General features: G+C 43.8%; 1 protein-coding gene across 2 annotated transcripts in view; it reads left to right on the top strand.

The window, feature by feature from the left end:
• LOC147112619 (chloride intracellular channel protein 5-like) overlaps nt 1-4,746 on the top strand; it is a 229,676-nt gene extending 224,930 nt beyond the window's left edge. For both annotated transcript variants that reach the window (XM_085997066.1, XM_085997067.1), the window contains exons 5-6: nt 743-924; nt 1,867-4,746. In XM_085997066.1, the coding sequence (XP_085853192.1) occupies nt 743-924; nt 1,867-2,034 (350 nt within the window). In that variant the 3' untranslated portion in view covers nt 2,035-4,746. The remainder of the gene's footprint in view (nt 1-742; nt 925-1,866) is intronic.
• Nucleotides 4,747-23,383: the final 18,637 nt, after the last annotated feature.

The raw sequence follows: 23,383 nt of genomic DNA, 5'->3' as shown, positions 1-23,383 counted from the left end.
TTGGGAAACCTGACATGGTTATATATCGCTAACCGTGGTACATTTATGCTGACTGGCATTATTGCTGCCTCGTAATTTAAGTTCTAAGGAAAAGTAGTGAACCAAAGTGAAAACTGCAAATGATTATTTCAGGTTTATTTGTGAAAACCCAAATTCACACCATTTCAGCTTTAGCAGCCTTTAAAATTAACAGTGCTTACAGGGGACAAATGGTGACTGTGGCTGGAATCACAGTACCGAATCTCGGTGGATTTCCCTTTGGTGATGTGCATTTATTCTTTTAAAACATATTTGAATGTTGTTGGTCTAGTTCTTATGGGGTAATGGATATGCATGAAACTTGGCAATCACATTGCTATGTGTCAGTGGTCTGTTCCAGTTTGAGGGGAATACGTCTGATACCCAGTGACCTGGGGGTGGGTAGGAAAGAGATATGTTTGACCATTGGCAGTCTTGTGTTGACATGGGTACTGCTGTTCTATATCATCCAATCCCTGTAAACCTTCAATTGAAATCCTTCGCCTTGCTGAGCATAATATCACCAAAAAATAAAAACTTGCTCAGGAATGTGTACTTTTTTTTTTCTCCTGAGCATCAGCCTCAGGCAAAAATATTTGGCCAAATCCAGCTGAGACGCCCAATAACAATATGTTCTCATTCGATGTTATCATGTGAGGTAAAGGAGAAAGTCATGTATAACCTGAAAATAAAACTAGAGTACACACTACTTTGTCATTTTCAGGTCTGGCAAGAAGTCTTATCAAAGCCCTGAAGATGCTGGATGAATACCTGAACAGCCCACTGCCTGAAGAGATTGATGCTGACAGCGTTGATGATGTAAACGTGTCCAATCGCAAATTCCTTGATGGTAATGAGCTAACACTGGCTGATTGCAACCTTCTACCCAAGCTTCATATTGTGAAGGTAACCAATACCCTGGTTTTTATAATGTATTAAAAAAAAATTCTTCCCTTACTCTTCTCAGTTTTCGAGCTCCTAACAGGGTCGGAGAAGAATTTTCCAGTTTTATTCCACTCCTAATTGGCCTGGATTTTTATCTGGTTTTCTGGCTCTCCCACGAGATTATATGGGTGGGTGGAGAGCCTGTGTATTGTGAGGCACAAGGCCAGTATGGGACAGGCTGGATGGACCAGTCGTTCTTTTCCTGTCTGTAGTTTTTCATATGTTTATCGTATGTTTATGTGTATGAAATTCTAAATAAAGCAGTTTAGATCTGCGTATTCATCACTGCTGGGGTCATACCAAGATAGGAACTGCCAAATGTTAGTACCCCCGTGCTGATGGATGCACAGCACTAAACTGCTTTATTTAGAATTATTGTAACACTTACCAGATATCTGTGCTCACAAGATCTAATCTCCTTTACTTGACCTTAGACATTTCTTAAAACCTGGTTTTCCGAACTTCAGCAAAAGTAAACCACAGAACAGCAGACCACCAACCTCTCTGGACTGGGTTCCCAGCAATTTCCATCAACTGGAACATGAAGGCAGCAAACAATTAAGTTTCTAATCTTAATTAAGCAATAAACTAGAACTGTACACTGCATAAAGTAGGAAATGCACCAAAACAGCTCCTGCACATTGATAAACATTGAGGATGAGCATTTTTTTTTTAAAGAAAACTCTAAATTTCCATTGTTCACTCATACAACTAACAAAACACTCTGAATGGGGAAGAAGTTATGGAACTTCGGCTGGTTAGAATACACAAGGAGAGTTTCTATATTGAAATCTCGCAAGCAAGGCAGGTTGCTGTGGCACAGTGAATTCATCAAAGCAGGGCGGAAGGGGAATCTTTTTGGCTGACACGTGTTTTCTAGCAAATGTTTCTGTTGTTTTTCAGGTTGTAGCAATGAAGTATCGTAATTTTGAGATCCCGACAGAAATGACCGGAGTCTGGCGATACCTGAAGAATGCCTATGCACGGGATGAGTTCACCAATACATGCGCGGCGGACAGTGAGATTGCATCGGCTTATGCAGATGTGGCAAGACGGCTTTCAAGATCCTAAATCAACGACAGGGTCATTACGAATCAATACTAATGATGCAAAATGGTTCTCATATCACAAGACTGCTTTCGATTGCCTTGGTTTTTAAACCTAAACTCATTCACTGGCACCATAATATTTCAGCCGTGTCAGTTTTAGTTGGTTTTATGCTTGTAAATATCATGACAAATTTCTAATTGAGCACTGATCGTAGATAATAGTGTGATCTGTTTTTTTCCTCTAAATTAATCAATGACCACTGATTCGTTCTTGATAAAAAGTTGTTTGGAGTCTATTGCCTTACATTAGAATTGCAGCTAGCCTTTACATGTACATTTTAATGTCAAGAACTTCACACATGGGTGGGCATGTTCAAGGAACCAAATTAGCGTGGCTACTTTTGAGATTTCAGAAGTGCTACAAATTCTAAAAATATTCACAACTGCATTGATTCCATTTTTTTTCCTCCAAAGCTGAGGTGACCTGTAGAGTTTGAAGCTCAGAACTCTCAACTTGTCAGTCATTGTGACTATGAAGTACGGTTAGGCTAGTATGGAGCTGATTTAGGATTGGCAGGGCAACTGTCTCCCCACCCCAGTCCACTCTGACCTCAAAAGCTTCAACTTCAAGCAGGCAGGATTAAAACTTTTGCTACTTTTACTGATAACTGATTGGAGCTATTTTTTTATTCCTTAGCACGGTCAATCAGAAGACTAGTAATTTTTTTTATGGTACTTTGATTGTATCTGAGAACCAATCAGTCTTAAATGAATCAGATATGACAGCTTCTTCTAAGGCATACAAAGCCAAAATATTCAGTTATGCTTTCGAACGATGTTCCTGTTTCATTCCAAGGCATTTTGGTGCTGTACTTCATCACTGCATTGTCAGCGACGTTATTGAAGGGGCTGTTTCTAGTACAAAGGCTTTCCATTTACTTTTACTTTCAATCTTGTTTCTGAGCTTTGACCACTTGAGTTAAAGCAACTCTGAGGGCTGACATTACTTTGAAATAAAAAGTAAATACATGAAAAAAAACAACTAGCCTCTTATGTAGCTCCTATTAATGTTTAAAAAAAGACCCAAGGTTCTTCACAGAATGCCTAAGAAAAAGTCTTGTTGTCAAGGGGATAATCTACTATATCCCATAATGCCTTTGTAGATTTTATTTTCAAAAGCTGAAACCATGTGAAAATGAGGGACAAATATGAATGGAATATTTTGCAGATAAAATTAGGCAGAACATTGAAAATTAAATATTTTTTGTAAATGAATGGGTTCAAATTGTGTGTGGTATTAGTAATGAATGTGTTGATGCCTTTGTATGAAATGTATTTGTCCACTATTTTACTCAAAGAGCAGAAGAATTGCTACAGCCCACAACAGACATTAGAGCAGATTTTCCTCCCGTAGACTGAGTGGGTGGCATCACAACCCCTTATGGAACTGAAAGAGGTGCACAGAAAACAAATCTCAAGACACACCCGAAAATTTTAAAAGTTTGGGAAGGTTGTCTTTTCCAGGAGAAAGTTAACGACTGATCAGAAATCATTTTAAAATGTGGGAGTTTCAGTAAAAGCAAAACCACGAATCTTTGGGTATATTTTCCTCTATTTGTTAATGAAAAATCAGTGTCCATATAAAGCACAATGACTAGTGAATAGAGGGAGAAGATATCTCTGTTCATTTGTATGGCATCAGAAAAGTGTAATATAAATGATTAAATTGCACCCTCTAGTGTTCTTTTTTTTAAATAACTGCGGGTGGATTTGTAGATAATGGGCCACAATTTACTGTAGAAGACTTGCCCTTGCTCGTTTAGGTTTTTAAATTTTCTTGTGTGGCTAGTTGCTGAAAGTGAACTGATAACGTCACAGTGAGGAAAACAGGGAATCTGGGACCTGAGTGAACAGAGCAAGCAACTGTGTATCCCCTTAACCAATCAGATTAAAGGATTGTGAAACTAACAGCGCAAGGACTGAGAAGGAAGTGTAAGTTAGAGTGGGTGAATTCAATGTCAAATCAGGTACAGAAAGAGAAATAAAGAAAGATTGGATTAAGAGAGAGAGAGAGAAAAGTCACCTTGATGGTTGCTGTGTGGACAAGAATTTGTAATGAGGTGGTAATGGTCAGCCCAAGAGCCGCATTGTATGCTTGGTTCAGCAGGTGAGGATAAAGCAGATCATTGCAATCTAACTGATCAACAGCGGGCGTGATCCAGGGGATTCTACATTCTGTCCCTTGTTGCAAATTCTGCCAATACTCAGCTGAAATGTCATGGTGGAACTATAGCAGAAGTACAGAAGGTCTTTGATAAAAGATGGACAAGGAGTTACATTCTATTTTACTATCACTAGATACAAATATTGTATCTATCATTTTATTTACAATATTTTTTCTTGCATTGTGAGAAACAACTGAATGAGACCAATGTTGTTTAATCAGCTCAAACTAAAACTTTCTGCAGCTTGTCAAATATATGCACATATTCAACAGTAGCTGTTTGCAACCATCAATATGATATTGAGTTTGCTCTTTTATTCAACAGAAAACTTTTTTTGCTGTTCAGTTTCATTTTATATTAATTATAAGCAGTGCGGATTACATTGATTACTAATCGCAATTCATTGATCACTAAATGTTGTGCCTTGTATTTTAGTCTAAAAATGTCTAGCTATTCTTCAGGCGTTGGTGTCCTGATGGAAGTAAATTGTATTAAACTATATCACCAAATACCCTTGTCGGTGGCCATTTCAGGTACTGATGTTTTCATGTTCACAGTAACTGGTATTCTGTGACTTGGGAATACACTGAAGAATACTGTAAGGAAGAATGGAGGTAGGCACCAAAACACTAAGTTGGATTTTCCTAAATCAGCCCCCCACCCCAGTCTCCGGAGAACTTCTGCCTGTCAGCCCAACCCCGCAATGGCTCCAGCCACTCCACTCCACTCGGAGCCTCATTAAAGGTGCAGGGTGGCTTCCTGGCAAAGGATGCAGTGGTTGCAGCAGGGCACCCACTGTATGACCAGAAGGGAAGGGACAGCATTAAAGGGGGCAGACGAGCTCAGAAGACTGCAGTACCAATTTGATTGAAGGCCAGGGCATAGCATATCTGGATTCTGGCCTAAATTTGTTGTCTTTCCGCTGAAGCTATGGTGGGAGTGTGCCTGAAAGAGCTCTGATCTTCAGCTACCCCACCTCTAATTTTGTTTCATAAATAATAATCAGCTAATTTAGCACTGTGCCTATCTACAGGTCTAGTGCCAGTCTGTTTTCCAGCTGCCATAAATGGAAGGGAATAAAATTGATCACTTTCCTTAAGCACCTGCTCTCCTGCCCCTGGATGAGTGAACTATTAACTGAAATGATCTTGCATCATAATTGAATTCTGAAAAATGTTCTCCTCTTGCCCCTGATTTTATCTTCACATGCCACACATTATCCCTGGTCAGGAAGGTGGCCAGACCATCTGTTTCGAGGACTCTGCCTGTGCCACTCCATAAGTAGCTACTAGTAGGAATGTACAGGAACGGAAAAGGCCATTGGGGTCCATCTGGTTGGTCGCATTGTCTAGGAAATATATCCCACGATACTGCTCAAACCCCTCTATCAAATTTTTCATCACGTTTCTTAAATTTATTGCCGCAATCCGTCCCCACCGCCTTCCTTTGCACTTTGACAGTGAGAGATAACTAATGTTTCTCTCCCTCCATCCCTGTGGAAAGATGGGAGGTAATGTGGAGGTATGTCACCTCCACTTGACAATTTCAAACAATGGCACTGACGGGCCATGGATGGTATCATGGCTGCACACAGAGTCATGCCATGGCTTGGCACTGCTGCACCAAAGGCTTCGATTAGTTCCCACCAGCAGAAGTGATCTGCACACAGAGGGTTTTCCTGGGTTGTAGTGCCCTCCACATTCAGTAACGTGAGAGTCAGTCTGTTATAACCGAGGCGGCCAGAGAAACAACAAGGCTTTACCATTGCATGCTCCCTCTCTACCAGCTCCCACAGCTGCCTGTCCATTGTTACTCTTCCATTCAGCTCTTCTTGTACACAGTTAGACATATCAGTTCTGACCTTGTATGTGGTCTTTGCATATTTCAATAACATAGATCCAAAAGTTATATATAAGGAATTAAAAAGTAATTAAATTAGTTTCAGATCCTTAAGAATAACATATTTTATGGGAACTTGTTTTGCTTCATTGCTATTTCAAGAAGTCTTCGTGTAACCTAAACTTCCAGTCTTTCAGTTTATATCACAAGCACCAACTGTCAGGAAATACAAAGCCATCATAGTTTGAGAAATCCATTAAACAATTAGAATTAGCAACATCCCTACAAAAATTTGGAATAAATGCAAATCTGATAATGACATTTAAGCACAACAATAACCCAGCGATGGAGCAGAGTACATACTGGGGGGGGGGGGGGGGGGGGACTTTTCATTCACTTTGGCATAGTGTGCCTTGTGTATGTTCAACAGTATCAACTCTTGTGTGTGTGTGTGTGTGTGTGCTGTAACCTGTGTAAGCCAACAGCCCAGTGTAACACAGTAGTTGTCATATTACAGAGAGGAAGGCAGGCTGCACTGGTGATTAAAAAAAGCAATATTCATTTGACTACCATCTTATATAGCCACAAGTGAAGATTCAGCAGGTTCGTGCCAAGGATGAGGGCCTGTAATTGATATATTGGGATTATTTCCATTGGAGTAGAGAAAGGCAAGAGAAGATTTAATAGAAGCTTTTAAAATTCTGAAAGGTTTCGATTGAGTGATTAAGGAAAGATTATTTCCTCTGGTTGGGGAGTCAGGCAAGAGGGGTCATCAATTTAAAACTGCTACTGAGAGAGTGAGCAGAGAGGGTCGGAGAAATGTCCTGCTACTGAGAGAGTGAGCAGAGAGGGTCGGAGAAATGTCCTGCTACTGAGAGAGTGAGCAGAGAGGGTCGGAGAAATGTCTTTACATAGGGAGTGTGGATGCTTCCCCACAGAAAGTAGTTGAAGCAGAGACTATTCCATCCAAAATGAAAAAGTAGATAAATATTTAAAGCAGAAGACAATGCAGGACTATGGGGAGAGAATGGGACAGTGGGATTAATTTGGGATTGCTCGAGCAAACAGCTGACACAATAACATGATGGATTCAATGACCTCCTTCTGTACTGTAAATTTCTATGGTTCTATGTAAGCTATCAACCATAAATGGTCTACCTGTCCCTTGCCATTGGTTTATGTGTCCTGTGCAGCTCCCATGTGATATGTCTATGATACACAAACTACTGTAATTGTTTTCACTGTTGTAACTGAAAATACAAATATTTGAGTAGCTATAGAGTAATAATCAGAACAAGCCTTTCAAATTTAGTTACCTACGATACTGACTATATGTTCACAATGGCATTAGGAGCAAAGTGTGTTATAAAAGCACTTGCATCATCACTATTTGTAATTTGGTGTAAATTGAGTCATTCTCTCAACTCTTGTTTTGAGATCTTTTAAAAATCATAAAAGCCTTTGTTTTTATTCATTATTGGCCAAATAATTATTTTAAATGGATTTAATAACTAGGAATTTTAATTGAATTAAAAACAAAATGTACTGAAGACTTCTCAATTTACAGCAAAATAAAGGCTTTATTGAAGTGTTAGCCACTGCTGTAAGCTTAAGACGTGTACATGTCTTGCACATGCATACGGCATTATAGCAAGGCAGTTTGCAAATCTTAATCACAGAATGTACAATGCAGACACCCACTGGATGAAGCTAGCTACTGAATCGGTTTAATATTTTGCTCTGATTATTTGCACTGGTTAGATAATTGTTCTCCAGTCTTGACTGGCAGCTGCTAAGGAAATAAAATTGTATATTTTCACAGCATAAATTGAAACCTCTTGCCTTTTTTGTAAATAATATAAATTAGCACAAATGTAACATTCTATTAGTTGGAGCAGTATTTTACGCATCAGAACTCTGGATAAATGGAGGCCTTTTCACTGAAAAACTTGGCCACTGTTAAATCCTGAATACCCTGCCAGTACAGCATTGGTAAGACACACGGGCCTAGAAATTGGGTATAGCCCCGCTTGAGGCATTAGAACTGGCGCTGCGCAAAGTTTATAGCCAGACGAAACTTATCGCCGCCTGGCGCGATATTGGGTTGCATCGCCCCCAAAGGTGATTGAGGCGCGAATTCAGACGTTGAGCAAAACTTCCGGCGCAACCCAATATCGGCGCGGATGGGCGCAGCGCAGGTGATCTCAATTACCGATAACCACGAGACTTCCAGGCGCCGGCCAGCTCTTAAAGGGGTGGGTCAGTCAGCCTCAGCTTCCACACTCATCGCCCTGTAGGCCTCAGAATCGGCGCACACCCTTCTCTGGCGCAAAAAACTTGGCCAAGATGGAGAAGGTGAGACAGAGAGCAGAGCGCTTCAGCACTGAGGCTCTGGAGCACTTGGTGGCCGCAGTGGAGCGCCGTCGAGATGTTCTCTATCCTGACAATGGCAGGAGGCCGAATCAAAAGGACAACCGCCGAGCTTGGAGGGATGTTTGTCAGAGGGTCAACTCCAGCAGCATGGTGACCAGGAGCCCTGTTCAGTGCAGGAAGAAATTCAACGAACTCACTCAGGTCGTGAGGGTGAGTGGTGTTTGTGCAAACTTCTGATTCCCTCCATCTGCACCTGACTTCATGGCTACAGGGTGCGCGATGCCCCAATGGCCATGTGTCAGCAAGCACCCATGGCCCTTTCTCGGCACACACATGCACATTTGACTCAAGGCGTAATGTAAGGGCTCTTGCACCATGGGGGGCATGAGATGATCACTCAGGGCGTCATGTAAGGGCTCTTGCACCATGGGGGGCATGAGATAATCACTCAGGGCGTCATGTAACAGAACTTCCCCTTCTTTCCCCTGCAGTCCAAGCTGGCGACGATTCGCAAGGACCAGCTTCGAACCGGTGGAGGACCTCCACAAGTGGTCACTCTCACGGATCTCGAGGAGAGAGTGCACCAGATTCTTGGAGGACGTCTGAGTGGTCCTGTTACCACTGTAGCTGCCGACCCCATTGTCAACAGCGATGGTAAGGATCTCACCTTTTTCAGCTGTCTCCTTCCACTTGGTCCCCCCGCCAGCATGCTTTCTCACTGTGGAGCCATGTCATAGCCTTGCCGCAATCTGGCATGCCTTGCTGCCAACCTGTCCTTTTGCTAAAGCCACTCTTCCACCTCCCTGCTTTCAGATGCTGCATCACCAGCTCGGGATCCGGGCCCTGAAGCTGCCAGTGCCAGTGCCTCCGGAGGCGAGGATCAGGAGGAAGTCGGACCATCCGTTCCAGCCTCAGGGGAGCCAACACATCTGCAGACTGGGGATAGTAGCTCCCTGGAAGGGAGGGGGGGGGCTCTGATGAGGAGCCAGTTGCCGGTTCAAGCGGCCTGCATCAAATAAAAAAAAATCAGATCAACTTTTATTGTCATTGTTAGTGCACAAGTGCAGTACAACGAAATATAGGCTTGCGGCTCCCGAGAGTGTACATTTAGATTAAGACATTTAAACATTCAACATACATTTGGCTTGTAATACATTAACATAAACATAACCATAATAAAGTGCATTGGCAGATGTGCAGGCTTTAGAGTTTATTTGTGGAGTTCAGTAGGATGACAGCCCTGGGAAAGAAGCTGTTCCTAAATCTGGTCGTATGGGTGTGAATGCATCTGTAGCGTCTCCCAGATGGCAGGAGGGCGAACAGACTGTGGCTGGGGTGGGTAGGGTCTTTGATGATGGACCGTGACCTCCGTAAACAGCGTTTCTGGTATATGTGCTCTATGGTCGGTAGCCGGGTGCCGGTAATGCGTTGGGCAGTTTTGACTACCCGCTGCAGGGCTTTCCGGTCATAGTAGCTACAGCTGCCATACCATACTGTGATACAGTTTGTCAGGATGCTCTCTATTGTGCAGCGGTAAAAGTTAGAGAGGATCAGGGGTGACAGGTTACATCCCTTCAGCCTCCTTAGGAAACATAGGCGCTGCTGGGCCTTCTTCACCAGAGAGGAGGTATTGAGGGACCAGGAGAGGTCTTCTGTGATGTGGACTCCGAGGAACTTAAAGCTGTCCACCCTTTCCACCACAGCCCCATTGATGTGGATGGGGGTGTGACTTCCGCCTTTAGACTTCCTGAAGTCCACAATGATTTCTTTGGTTTTCTTGATGTTAACGGCCAGGTTGTTATCGGCGCACCACGCGAGGGGGGTAGGCAAGTTTGGGCACCGGCTCCCCGGAGGGCAAGGCAGGGAGCGATGACTGCTGCACAGAGTGCAGAGGAGGTGCGTAGCCTGGCTGAAATGAGCACCCAGGCCCGGCTCAGGCACACTGAGCTTATGGCTACAGGGTGGAGGATGCCTCAGTCGATAGAAACACTGGCAAAGAGTGTGCTGGACTTTGGCGCAGCAATGGAGAGGACTGTCCAGGGCTTCGGGGCAGCAATGGAGAGGACTGTCCAGGGCTTCGAGGCCGCTATGGAAAGGACTGTTCAGAGCTTTGGACAATCCCTGGAAAGGTCTGTCCAGGGCTTGTCCGAGGCAGTGGAACGGACTGCTCCGGCCTTGTCCGAAGCAATGGAGAGAACTGTCCAGGGCTTCTCCGAAGCACTGGCACCTGCCACACAGGTCCTCACTGCTGCCACGCAGTCACTTGCTGGCCTCGTCCAGACCCAGATTGAGGCAACGCGAACTCTCACTGCTGCCACCCTATCTGCATCAGCTAGGATCACCCCGGGCCCTTCCAGTACCACACGAGGCCAGGAATCAGTGGAGCAGTCGCTTGTGGCGGTAGAGCCGAGCCGGTCCCCTCCGAGAGCCAGTGTGTCGTCCGACCATGGTGCAGGTGTCCTCTCTCGGCAGGTGACCATTGCTCATGCCACCGCTGGCACGTCTGCAGTGCAGCTGCCACCACCTGCAGTGCACACTGCTTCCAGCCATGGCCAGATCAAGCAGCCAGCCTCCACACCCTCCAAGCCCAGAGGTCATCCAGGCCGTCCCTCAGGGGCTTCTGCGCTTGCAGACAGTCACCAGGCGTCCCCCATCCTTGATGCCGCCACTGGGGTTCAACTACAGAGGAGCAGCAGGGAGGGAAGGGGCCGACCGCGAAAGAGAAGTCGGTCTCCATCAAGGGGCCAGCAGTAGAGGGAGGTGCTGAGACGTTTCTTTCCCCAAATTCAAGGACGCCCTCACCTGTTCTGATTGTTGGTGATGGTTTGTTTAGTTTTGCGGCTTTGCCAGGGAGTTAAGTGTTATTTTGTTAGTTATGGTTTCTGTTGACATGATGTTGTTATGCTGGAAGGAAGCACTTTTTTGAAAATAAAGATTTTTTTTTTATTTACAATGGTACTCGTAACTATTTACACTCATGGTGGCCTTCATAGGCTTTGTACGATCAGAAGTGCGCAGGACGAATGAGACCCATCATTTCGTCAGAGGGTCCTCGAACCGAGTCCTTATGAGCCTCTGACGGACGGCCCTTCCAGTTTCAGGAGCCCTCCCATCTTCCTCCTCCTCCTCCTCCTCGTCCGCATGCTCTTCCTCCTCCTCCTCCTCGGCCGCCTGCTCTGCTGGACCTTGAGGGGCAGCTGGCATTGGCTGGGTTCGTCGAATGGCCAAGTTGTGGAGCATGCAGCAGACGACGACGATGCGACCCAGTTGCTCTGGCAAGTACTGCAGGGCTCCCCCCGAATGGTCTAGACAGCGGAAACGCTGTTTGAGCACACTAATAGTGTGCTCCACAATGTTCCTGGTCGCCTGATGGCTGCTATTGTAAAGCTCTTCTGCCGGGGTGGTGGGCAAACGGAGTGGGGTCATGAGCCATGGGCAGAGAGCATAGCCCTTGTCGCCAAGAAGCCAGCCTCGTGGGTGAGCCGGCCCCTCAAAAAGGTCAGAAACTGAGGTCTGCCGCAGGATGAACGCATCGTGGCTGCTCCCAGGGAATTGCGCGTTGACCGCCATGATCATCTGGCGGTGGTCACAGACCAGCTTGACATTGAGGGAGTGGAACTCCTCAGGATTCAGTAATGGCGCCCGCAAAGCCACGTGTGTGCAATCAATGGCCCCCTGCACCATGGGGAAGTCCGCAATAGCAGCGAAGCCCTGCGCGCGCTCCGCCTGCTTCTCCAGGGTCAGAGGGAAGGTGATTAATTGATGCCTTCTTCTATAGAGGGCAGCTGTCACTTGCCGGATGCAACAATGCACTGCAAATTGAGATATATTCGCTATGTCCCCAGTGGCTGACTGAAAGGATCCGGTGGCGTAAAAGTTGAGGACAACAGTCACTTTGACGGCCACCGACAGAGAGGTCCTGCATCGTAGACGCGGCTGCAGATCCTCAGCAAGCAGGTGGCACAGCTCAGTCACAACCTCCTTACCAAATCGGAGCCTTCGCAGACACTGCTCCTCCGACATGGTAAGGTATGACACCTGCTGCCTGAAAACCCTCGCAGCGTATCTTCGGAGTGGCCGACCTCCATTGCCCCTCCTCCTTCTGGCCAATCCCGGCCCTCTCTCCCGCCGTCTCTGTGCCCCTTCAAAGTGTCCGGCCATGAGGATGTTCCCCTCCAAAGCAGCTCCCATTGCTATGCCAGACGGGCAACACGCTGTAATGTCTAGCGCTCCAACTGCTCCAGACAGGGCTGAAGGTCCCAAGTATTCGAAGGCTAAATCCGATAAATCCTGTGCAACAGTAGCTCACCAACTCTCTCCAGCAACGATCAGAATGAACAGGCCAAGTGGCTGCAGCTTTTATACTAGAGCTGTCCCCTTTAAATAGCGCCCCCCGACTCCGAGAAGGGCCTGGGAACGTTCCATCGAACTGTCACTAATAGCGCCAGGCGGAAAGGTTCCGGGCGCCACCGAATATCCGGTCAGGGGCGCCAAAAGGGCGTTGCACACTGAAATGATGTCACGATCTGCCTGCGCACGCGGGCGCGCGCTAACAGTTAGTGCAGGCGCTAAATGGGTACTCAATATGGGAGGTGTCGCTATCCGCATTGCGCCCGCCCGAACATTGGGTAGCGCCCCAAATCTCGGGCTCATTAGGCGCTAATCGCTGGCGCAACCAACCGAATTTCTAGGCCAGATTGTCTTGCCTCTCCTCAATGGCGTGACTACCCTGGAGCATACCGTGTAACTTTTCTGTATTTTCTGTCACCTATGGTTAAAGAATGCTAGACAGCTGGATACATTTTCCGATGAATTGGAGGTCACTCGAGGCATATGTTTCTCCCAAGTTGTAATTATAGGGAGAGGATTGGCCAAGATTCAAGTAGAAAGCACAGCTGAAGGATTTTTTTTTGCTGTTCTTTAAAGCACGCAATCTCTGTCCTGATACTCTTTTAAACTAATCTAGTGGGATTAGGGATGAACAGCTCTGCTTCAGAACCACACCAATGTAAAATAAGTTATGGGTGCAGATAATATGAATCAAACCATGTTGGATTGAGGCAAAACAGTTAAGTGCAAAATCATAATATAAGTGCTTTTAGAGGACCGTATTTTTCAGTTTATAAAAATACTCCGAATTGAAAAATAGATGCCCTGCTCTATGAGCACAGTCTGTAACTTCAGGCTGAACCAGTGAGACTTGGTTAAAGTTTTTTGAATTCTCACAAAATGGGGTTATGCCAACTACACAAATCATCCTCTTCTACTTTTCAGCACAGGATCCAAACACAGTCCTTTCCTACTGGAGCTCTTTGAAGGATATGAGCTTTCAAGTAAGTAAAACTCATTTGCTCTGATCTTTGAAGCAACAGCTGCGGAGTGGGTTTTATTTTGGTGACTTCTTAATTCCGTCTGATCCCAGAACTTGCCCTATATACTGGAACAAGACAAAGATTATTTGTATTCATCCCAGCTGAAATAAAGTGAGAACTGAAAGTGGCTCCCATCTCTTGCTAGTATTGGCCTGGCTGGAATATGAGGCTTTTTTCAAAATAAAGTATTATTATTTTCCTCTTTGTAATATCTCACATGCCTTTGTCAAGATAAATACCATAATCTGGTGTGTTAATCTAGCTATATACATCACAACTTTACAGACCTTTATTTGTGTCAGATTGAAGTAGTAACTGCAGGGCCCAGGACAGGCCCAAAACCTAAACATTGTTTTTCACTGTTAGATAGTCAGGTTCTTCAACATTGTTGTAATCTAACCAACAAAGGGGGAATCCAGTCAGACTTGTATGTTTTCAGAATTGCAATGAAGTTGATGTTGTTCACCCATTCTATGTGCAGATGGCTCTATCTGCTTAGTAATTTGGCTGATAGGAAAGACAATAACAACAACAATTTGCAATTATATCACACCGTTAACAGTAAAGCAACCCAAGGCACTTTAGGGAGATATAATCAAAAAATATTAAGTCACAAAAATTCATGTTCAACAACTTCAAAAGCACTGTAATAATTATCAGTATTTTTGCATTCAATTTTCCAAAATTAACATCACACATAAATGTAAAAATCTTATTTCACTGAGGATTTATTTGACAACTATTCAGGATGAAAATTTGCATCTCGTTTTGTCCTAAAAGGATAAATTTTATAAATTTGAGGACGCAGATCAGAGCTTCGCCTGTTGGGAGTGGATATCAGGAATTAATGTGTGGATATTGGCAGATCATAATAGGAAGAAAATCCTGGGGGGACCCCTGACCTCCATCCCAAATATGGAAATTCTCCAGGAATCTCCATAAGCTACTAAGCACTTATACTTATTTTCCATTCTGATTTGTATTCCAACATGATAAGAAACAAGGAGAAAATAGTCCCACCAGGGAAAAATGTAGTTGAAACCAATTAAAGAGTATATCTTAACTGATCGAAAGCCACTGATGTAATTCAAGCTTAGATTTCAACCCAAACTGGCAGTGCACAGGAGATGGATCAGCACCTGAAAGAGAATTGCTGGAAAACGCACCTTGTAAGGCACCAAAAATCAATATGAGGCTTATGCTTTCAATAGAATCATAGATTCTTGCAGCACAGAAGGAGGACATTCGGCCCATCGTGCCTGTGCCGACTCTTTGAAAGAGCTATTCAATTAGTTCCACTCCCCCACTCTTTCCCATCACCATGCAAATTTTTATTTTCACATATATATCCAATTCCCTTTTTGAAATACTTGCATGCCACGTCAGAGGTATCTATATCCACCATTGCTATAAACTTTCTGTTAGTACACTTTGGGCAGGATTTTCATTCAGGAGTCAGGTTGGAGGCGGGACTACAACTTTCGGGATTGTAGTCCCGCCTCCATCGAGATGCGGCCAATCCACGCGATTTTAACTTGATTGACCTTGTTGAGCCCGCCCAGTGGGCTCAGCAGGCCAATTAAGGGCCACCCGGCAACAGGTGACGTCACAGACTGAAATTTCATCTGTCAAGAGGTTTTGACAGATGAAATATCAGTGTTTGAAAGCTGTTTGAAGCTGTCAAACACTGACAGTCTTACTTCTAACCTGAGTCCTTCTCCACAGACTCAGTTAGAAATCTCTCCTGCACAGAAAGCTGAAGGCTGTCACTTTTGACAGTTCGCAGCCATTCTGCTTTCTGTGCCGGTGAGATGAGGGACTCCCAGGACCTAAAGGAAGGAAGGCTGAAAAGGTAAGAAAAGGTCGTTTAAACTTCTTTAATCACTTTAGACACACCAAACACACTTACCTTTGCACTCATGCACCCATCACTCACCTGAACACCGACATCTCGACCCCTCCAAGTCCTTCAACCCGACGGCCCGACTCCTCTAACTTGGCGTGGTTTGGAGCCGTCAGGAATCCCACACTTCAACATTAAAAATAGGGATTAGGTTAAAAACTGCCTGTTAACTACCAATTAACGGGCAGTTAATTGGCACTAATCCCTTCCCGCCTCGGGTAGGCGGGTCCCAGTGCAGGGCGGGAACCCGCCTCCTTTGAAACTGGCATGGAGGCGGGTTTGGGTGCGGGTTGGGGTTGGGGTTGGGACCCCTGATTTCGGGATTTTAACCCCCCACACGCCTCCAATCCCGACTCCACGGCCCAATGAAAGTCCTGCCCTTTAGGTCTGTTCAGCTGCAACACTAGTGAGGAAATGTTTGCTGTACTTGCAGTTTTAAGTTTTGACAAGCCTGCGTCCACTGCACTTTCAAATACTTGTTTTTACCTGTCAGGGTTGAGTTTTGAGTTGGGGGTGAGGCGGGCAGTGTCAGCTTTTTCTGAAGTTGTTTGGTCAGGTTTGGCTAGTTTTAAGATACGTTTCTTGTACCAAAAATAATTTTATTTTAAAACTTAATTTACGTGCCTGCAGATAGTTAGCTAGTGGGATTCTGGTGCCCTCTACAGCATACAAATATCATAACTTGGTCTGGAAGATATTTATGAAACCAAAGCCTAATTTTAGACATGTGGTTTGCTTACCACCCATTTTCAGATGTTCATAACCGGCCTCCATATGATACAATATTTCTTGATGTACATCCACAGGAACAATGTGATCACTTTATACTGATCCGATAATCAGGAACAGGGTGACGTTAATTGCCACCAACTCCTGACTATCAAAACTTCCAAATAAAGCAGACAGTAGCTTAAAGATGTCCTTCCGACATATCAGTACTCCCCACCTATCATAATCAGCTGGAATAATGGACCATAATTTGCTGTGGCAGGGCATCTAACGGCATCTGTCGTTAGACTTGCCCTTGTGCACTTAGGTTTTTAAATTTTTTCTCTGCAAGTTGCTGAAATTGCGAACTGATAACGTCACAGCAAGGGAAAACGGGCATATGGGACCTGAAGGAACAGGGCAAGCAATTGTGTATTTCCTTAACCAATCAAGTTGAAGGCTTGTGAAATAAACAGCATAAGGACTGAGAAGGAAATGTAAGAATGGGTGAATTCAATGCCAAATCAGGTAAAGAAAGAGAGGGAAAGAAAGATTGGATTAAGAGAGAGAAAAAAAAAGAGACTAGAATTGACAAGACTTAATTTTCTGTGGCGAGTTTAATTCGTACCTACTGCACAAATATGGCAACTTCACACCATTCAATGCATTTCAAGGGTGAGCCAGACAGCGAGATGCTGTTTTTGCTAAGCTACTTTGCAGAGAGCAACTTTTGGATATTTGAGTTTAATCGCGCATCTGCCCCTTGCCTGTACCATTTGCCTATAAATAATGATGAACACAATTAACCTCACCATTATTTTTACAGGAAAATCTTTGCCAATGCCTTCAGTTCCCACAAAATTTATTTTTAATAAGAACGCCCCATACTTATCAGATGTTTGGACTCACTTTTCCTTCTGGAAATGAGTAAAAAACATTTTCCTACTAAACTAGTGTAATACAAAGAGCTACTCTTACAAAGAATTCGCTGTTGGCAAATAAAATAGCTATATAATTGAAAGTTTTACATCTAGCATGTGCCCGTCACACCTTAGGTCTCTATCACACTTCAAATGTCAGACCACAAACTTCTGTCAAATATCAGAAGTTTTTAATAGGGAAAAAATGGGGATTGACTCAAGTATATTAATGTTAAAAACACAATGAACACAAAGCATTATTTGTTAAGTGGCTTTGATTCATTAGACTGTTAACTTTCTCCTACTTGTCAACAAATTGTTTGAAAATATTTTAAAGTGTTTTTAATGGCCATATTGTTTTCTCACCCAACCCAACTTTAAATCCATCTATAATATATTAAAAATCTTTGCCTGGAATTTCTGTGGGGTTCTTCTGATTTCCCACCATAACTTCAGTTTAAACCATGGAAAATTGGCATAAACGGCCAATTTCTGCTGATCTTCTACCCCAGTTACGGGAGAGGTCAGGGGACCACTGAAGAAGTTGTACTCTCATGTCTGAACACACTTCCTGCAAAGCCTTACTTCCTATTATCATGTTCTTGTCTCATTTTTGTGTCAACTTTTCCCATTATAAATTCCTATGCCCACATATTGCTTATGTAAACTTGTCACTCTGTAATTACATCCTCCTGCAAGTGGAGGCACTGCAGCACCTCCATTTTGTGTCTCCCAGCTCCTCAGCCTATACTTCAGAGAACCTCCTATGCTCAAATCAACTCTTCTGCTCTGCTTCCCAAATTGTCATAAGTTTTGCTATTTAACTATAAATAATATCAAATCAAAGCATTACATAAAAATTAGGACTGAACATATGACTTTAAAATGGGGACTGAGTTATACCTGCCCGCCCTGGTACAATTGTCCTTTCCCTTTAACCCTTCTTTACCGGAAAAGTACAATTTTCTTGATTCCCTGTTTACAATGCCATGGGAGATCGATTAGTATAAATAAAATTGATGACATAACAGATGCATTAAAAAATTACATAATTCAAACCAAAATGGCTAAGCTGACCCACAATACTGTCTGTCAGATGCTTTAGACCCCTGCAGTGACATCTTCTTCCAGAGGATTACTCATGTCTTAGAGAGCTGGGACCAGGCTTTGAGTGCTTGCTTGCAGGCTCAATTGTTCAGCTGGGCTTTTGTTGCCTGATTTTTCACCTATTAAAATCAGGCTTACAGTGCATTTGCATAAGAAGTTAAAGCAAAGCAACAGAGAGCAAGGGATATGTGATGGTCTGCAATTACATGTTCAAAGTTCAGATGGTGATTACTCCTAATTAATAATGGATGATCCTCACTCAATCAATCCTTTAGGATTTAATGCTCACAGGCCATGATGTTAGCATGATGCTAAATTCTTCACCTAGGTAAATGCCTGCTAGATACTGTCTGTAGTACTGTGTGACTGCAACGATATTGGGAAGATTGTTAGGTGCAAGTGACACAAAAAGTGATCATTTCTGGGCGGTAGGGTGTTTTTGCGTGCTCCGTGTTTCTGTGACTCTCCCTTGAGTCAACCCGTGCCTCAAAAACTCCCCAGTTTGGGTTGTTTCCCTTAGACGGCAGGAGCTTTTGCCAATAGTCCCTGCCCAGCCTGTCGATTAGCGGGTAATCCCACAGAGAGAGAGAGAGAGAGACCAAGGCCAGATAGGTCTTCTACTATGCCCGATGCGCAGTGTCCCCAGCGGGATTACTGTGTAACCCGGCCGTGACCAGATGCCACCTGGTAGGTCTTCCGAATTATACCGCGAACCACAAGCCCCACAACCCCCAAGTTCGGACCCAAGGAGGTACTATGGATAGATTATAAATGATTCAGACAAAATGAAACGGTTCAGGTTGGTCAAAGATCGATTCCTTTTATTACACTCACAAAAAAACGACAACCTCTACTCCTCTCGCTTACGGCATAACGAGTAGGTGACCGTGGACACTAGCTTATAACCTTAGACTAAAATACCCACCCTTTTGGTTACGCCGAACCAACCCCTTCCCAGAATCTAAGCCTAAATAATGGAAAAACCCTTCTAACTAAACCCCTCTCCCGGTTTGGTCAGAACCCACACTTGGAAGCCTCCTCACACACACACACACACACGTGCTAGTCTTGGACACTTGCAGTTCCTCAGCAGCCAAACACGCAGGCGGTCCTGGGGATTTCTAGAGGTGTATGCTGGATATAATTACCAGCCCTTGTCGTTGATTCATGCGGTCCCGGCTCCGTTCAACTCCAGAGACAGAACCGTGCCTAACAGAGGCATGCGATAAGGCCTAGAGAGTTACGTTCAGGTGGTACGACGAGGCACTCACTTCGGGCATTCCTGGAGAGCTGATGGACGCGTAGTTACGTGGAGAACCCCGTTACAGATGGTAGAGAAAAGCAAACAAGCATCCCCGAAGTTCAGCATATTTATACCCTGTATAATACACAAAACTGGCTGGGCGATTCCTGGTTACCATGGTCGCAGAGATGCTAGTTGGCCTTCCTGGTGATATCTTTGTCCTGGGTAGATGAGCAGTTCTCCAAGTGCTAACTGTTTGTTAAGTTCGTGACTGCTCCTTCATTGAACGAGTCCAGAGGTGTTACTTTTGGCCTGCAAACCTCATTGTCCATCCAGACATCCCGGCTCCATGGACAAAAGGTGGTTTTCCCCAAATCTCACAAGTTCGAATATGAAAAGGCTCCTGCCTTTCATGACGTCAGCGTTGAGACAGGTCCCATGGCAGCCCATAAGACAGACAGTTCCTGCTATCTTCACAGAAACCAACAGGCAGTCCCTTTTAAAGTCCAAACTCCATTTTAAAAGGGCACATATCCATTTTAAAAGTCCAAAAATCCTTGAGGCACATGCACCCACTGATGTTGGCACCGGCCAAACCCTACAGTGCTAGTGTGGGGACTGTGTAACAGGGATGAAGTAGGTGATTTAGAATGATCATGTCCTGGTATTGATGCAAGTAAAGTTGCTACATTTCTTCAGGATCTAGGAGGCAAATGCTGAGTGAGTTACACCACTCTTGGGTGCAGTTGTGTTAAATGCAAACACAGACACAGATATATAAAAATGCCAAGTGTTCGTAGTATTACATCAACCCACAAAGAATTATGCTGTCTAACTTCATCCTAAAGGGAGAAAAAACACATACGTATCTTTTCAAAATAAACTATGTAGTGTTAGTTTACAGAATGACTTCAAAATCCTTTAGTCATGAACTATGTAAACAAGTTGGTCCAAATAAATCACTGTGTAGAGGTACTGTTTCCTTGAGAAAATCAAGGACAGCTTGTGGTTACTACTGTACAAGCAAAAAAACCTTCAATGAGGCACACTTTCCCCCAGCTCAGCTCTTTTGCAGGGAAATTAGCAACGGCTTCTGGAGCCAGAGAACAGATTTTCTTTTTTTTTAAATCTTAAAATACACTTGCAGATGTGTGTATTTTGAATGGCCTCGCATATCAATGCAACTGTAACTATAAAATCAGGTTAGCTTTGTCGGGTTGCTAGGTGGTTAATCTTCAAAAGATGGAAGGTAATTGCTGATGCTAATCTCCAGGCCTGCTAAGTAAGTAATGGCATTGCGATAAAGGATTATTTATATAATGAACAAAAGATCTGACTGATAATTTTCATTTCCAATTTTCTTCCCCTGTCCCCTGATTGACTCATGCTGATGTACAGTTTCAGAGGTATGGCTACCTCTGGTAGCTCACCCAAGTGGCTATTCTTCACACATAAGCCTAGACAATGAGAGTCAGCAGGCTATTAGACTTTTGAGGCATCACCGTGAAGCCTGACCCAGTGCTCACTCATATCCACATGAGTACCATATCCAGCCAGAGTCACTGGACAGACATCAAGATTGAGAACCCGGATGACATCCCCTTTCTAGCCTTGGGATGCTAAGGCCAATAGTAGAGCATTTACCACCGCCCTGGCTGTAGGATCAGTCAACTGAGCATAGACTGGGAATCATCTGACCAATTTAAGAGAGTTTGCAATCCTTTCCTTAATAGTCTTAGTTAAGCGCCAATTCTGTGAAGTGAGGCTTGAAATCTCATAACAGGTGCTGTTAGGCCTCAGCCATCTCTGAGTTACACATGACACCTCTGCCAGCTGAGGAGGCCAGTTCATCGTTCTGCTGCTGGGCTATTTTTAGCCCACTGATAAGACCCTATAATGCAAGTGTGGAGAATTGTAGCCAAGGCCTCCTATGGAGTTGCAGGTACTTATCCACCATATAATTAACTATATTTGCCTATATTAATAACATACTGCAAACAATCATCAACAATCTGGGTCATAATATATTTTTATGTCTCTGCTGTACAGTTGAAATTAAAGAGGCATTACATTTGTGAACAATTTCTTGATGAGTCTTTATTTCTGTAGGGAGAGAGACGGGCCTCGAGCCACATGTCACACACAGGTCGCGTGATGGTGTGTCTCAACTTAATTCACATAATTGCATCACATGTTGGTAAAGAAACAAGAAAAATTATCTGAATAATTTTCATGGAGGCAGTGCCCATTCAAGGACACTTTTATGCTGGCAGAGTAAGACTGGTGGTCCCTGCTTGTTTTCGTACAGACAAATGCGTTTGACAAATGCAAAGTAACATTCCAATCCAGCTGTCTTTGCTTTCCTCGTGCTACATTCCTCATCTCCATACATTTAAAATGACTTCAGTTTAATGTTGCCATGTGTAGTCCTTCCTGTTTATCTCTTGCCAGTGGTTGCAACATACATCGCATTTACCAGAGGCCAGATTAAGGCAGATTGCTAATTACCTCAGAGATATAAACAGATGAGCAGTTGTATAAAATAAAGAGTAATTATTTACATGTATTAAACAGTGAATGTAAGACAGTTAATACTCTTGTGGGCCCTATTTTCTTGATTTAGGCCTTAGTGAAAACTCCATGCACGTGTATGCTTTTTGTTACTGTGCATCATTTATACCCAAGTCTGTATGTTTAAGATCAAAATTTGGGAAGGTCACTAATGCATCTTTTATGGTCACTTTCTTATCGAAGTCACGATAATCTGGGGCCAGAATTTGGATGAGTTATTTGTTGACCTATTCCTGAATTATTGACAATTTTCACCCCACCACCTCACCTCCACCCTCCACCCCACCCCCTGTCCCACCTTCTCCCAGGTTAGATGGATTTGCAGCTTGTGTATACCTTTTCAGATTCGTTGATCATTTTGTACACACCTCCCAGAGCCAGGCCACTAAAAGGGTGTGTCTTGATTGTTAATGTTGTAATTGGGGAGCAAATTACAATATGCTTCTTTAAATGAAGTCAAATGCTTGTGATGATTGAGAAAGTTACCCCTACTATTTGTGATATTCGCTCACAAACACTTCAAGTTAAAACATGGATAGAAGAATGTTGTATGGATGCATCCCAAGTAGTAATTTCTAGGTTTGAAATTACATTTTTTTTTACAAAAGGTAATCCTTTCATCTAAAAAAAATAAGTCTACGGGCAACAAGAGTTGCTTTATTCTGAGTGACTTCCATTCCAATTAGTTCTTCAAAAATTTAATTGGTATTTTCTTGATCAGCATTGTTGCAACTGAAATGATTGTATATATTCCTATAAATTTAAGGGTTGAAAGTAGGCTTATATGTGAGTCATTGTGGTGGATGGTACAGTAGATCACTCTGGGGGAGAGCAACTCATCTGCTGCTTTGCTGGCCTCACTTTCTTGTGCATTCTGGACTCCCCATCACCACTGGGCTCCCACTCTCCTGTTCCCTGACTGTGGGCAGTGGTGGCAGAATGTGGACTAATCAAAATCTATTGCGATCAACAGAAAATGCTGGAAATACTCAGCAGGTCAGGCAGCATCTGTAGAGAGAGAAACAGAGTTAACGGCCCAGAAATTCCAGAACGGGGCTTGCAGCGCGTGCAAGCCCCGTATTTACACTTACCCCGCGCTGCTGATGATCA

Source organism: Somniosus microcephalus, chromosome 9, assembly GCF_052327205.1.
Source record: "Somniosus microcephalus isolate GS21.2 chromosome 9, FLI_Smic_1.0, whole genome shotgun sequence".
NCBI classification, from domain to species: domain Eukaryota; kingdom Metazoa; phylum Chordata; class Chondrichthyes; order Squaliformes; family Somniosidae; genus Somniosus; species Somniosus microcephalus.
The sequence above is the reverse complement of the archived record's forward strand: the minus strand, read 5'-3'. Positions and strand labels throughout refer to the sequence as shown.